This window comes from Octopus bimaculoides, chromosome 7 (genome assembly GCF_046866305.1).
Source record: "Octopus bimaculoides isolate indiv1 chromosome 7, ASM4686630v1, whole genome shotgun sequence".
NCBI classification, from domain to species: Eukaryota; Metazoa; Mollusca; class Cephalopoda; order Octopoda; family Octopodidae; genus Octopus; species Octopus bimaculoides.
The window spans coordinates 19,298,637-19,299,507 of NC_142934.1; the positions used below are offsets into that span (position 1 = coordinate 19,298,637).

General features: G+C 31.9%; 1 protein-coding gene across 1 annotated transcript in view; it reads left to right on the forward strand.

Moving 5' to 3' along the window:
- The window catches only part of LOC149134593 (uncharacterized), a 372-nt gene extending 140 nt beyond the window's left edge, over positions 1–232 (forward strand). The window contains exon 1 of the mRNA XM_089355048.1: positions 1–232. This exon is cut by the window's left edge and continues 140 nt beyond it. Coding sequence (XP_089211174.1) covers positions 1–232 — 232 coding nt within the window.
- Positions 233–871: the final 639 nt, after the last annotated feature.

Below are 871 nucleotides of genomic sequence, written 5' to 3' on the forward strand. Positions count from 1 at the left end.
CTGTGATATATTTCCAACAACAAATATTACAGGTTGTTTATTTCGTATGGTTAAGAATATCTATCACCACATTGTGGATTTAGGTTTAAAGTCTCGCTATCAAACAGACGCAGAATTTAACAACAAAATCAAATGCTTCACTGCATTAGCATTTCTTCCAGTTTGCGATGTTATTGATGGTTTTCTTGAACTAACTGATGATGATGGTCTGCCCCAAGAATTTGTATCATAGTTTGAAACTCACTATATAGGAGGAGAACGAGGTTGAGGCGAGCGAAGACAAAGAATGCAGCCAACTTTTCATATTGAATTGTGCAATGTTTTCGAAAGAACCCACAAAAATATGATGAGAACAAACAACAGCATAAGGCTGCACATACTTTTATTAAAAGTTTGAAAAGTGTTTCCGGATCTTTTTATAATACAAAATATACAAGTTTCCGGATCTTTTTATAACACAAAATATACAAGTATACGAAGTTTGAAAGTGTTTCGGTACGAAAAACACTACATAAAACATTAATGAAAAATGTTGCCCGTCAAACCAAAAAGATTCGTGTTTCCGTATATCGAACTTATATCGCTCGACTAGCTTATATTTCTTTCTTTCTTCATTTCTTTCTTTCTTTCTTTCTTTCTTTCTTTCTTTCTTTCTTTCTTTCTTTCTTTCTTTCTTTCTTCCTTCCTTCCTTCCTTTCTTCCTTCCTTTCTTTCTTTCTTTCATTCTTTCTTTTTTATTTCTTTCTCTCTTTCTTTTCTTCTTTTACCTTTCATACTTTCTTTTTCCTTTTTCTCTTTCTTTCTTTCTTTCTTTCTTTGTTTCTTCCTTTCTTTCTTTCTTTCTTTCTCGTATATTCTATTCAGGGTACAT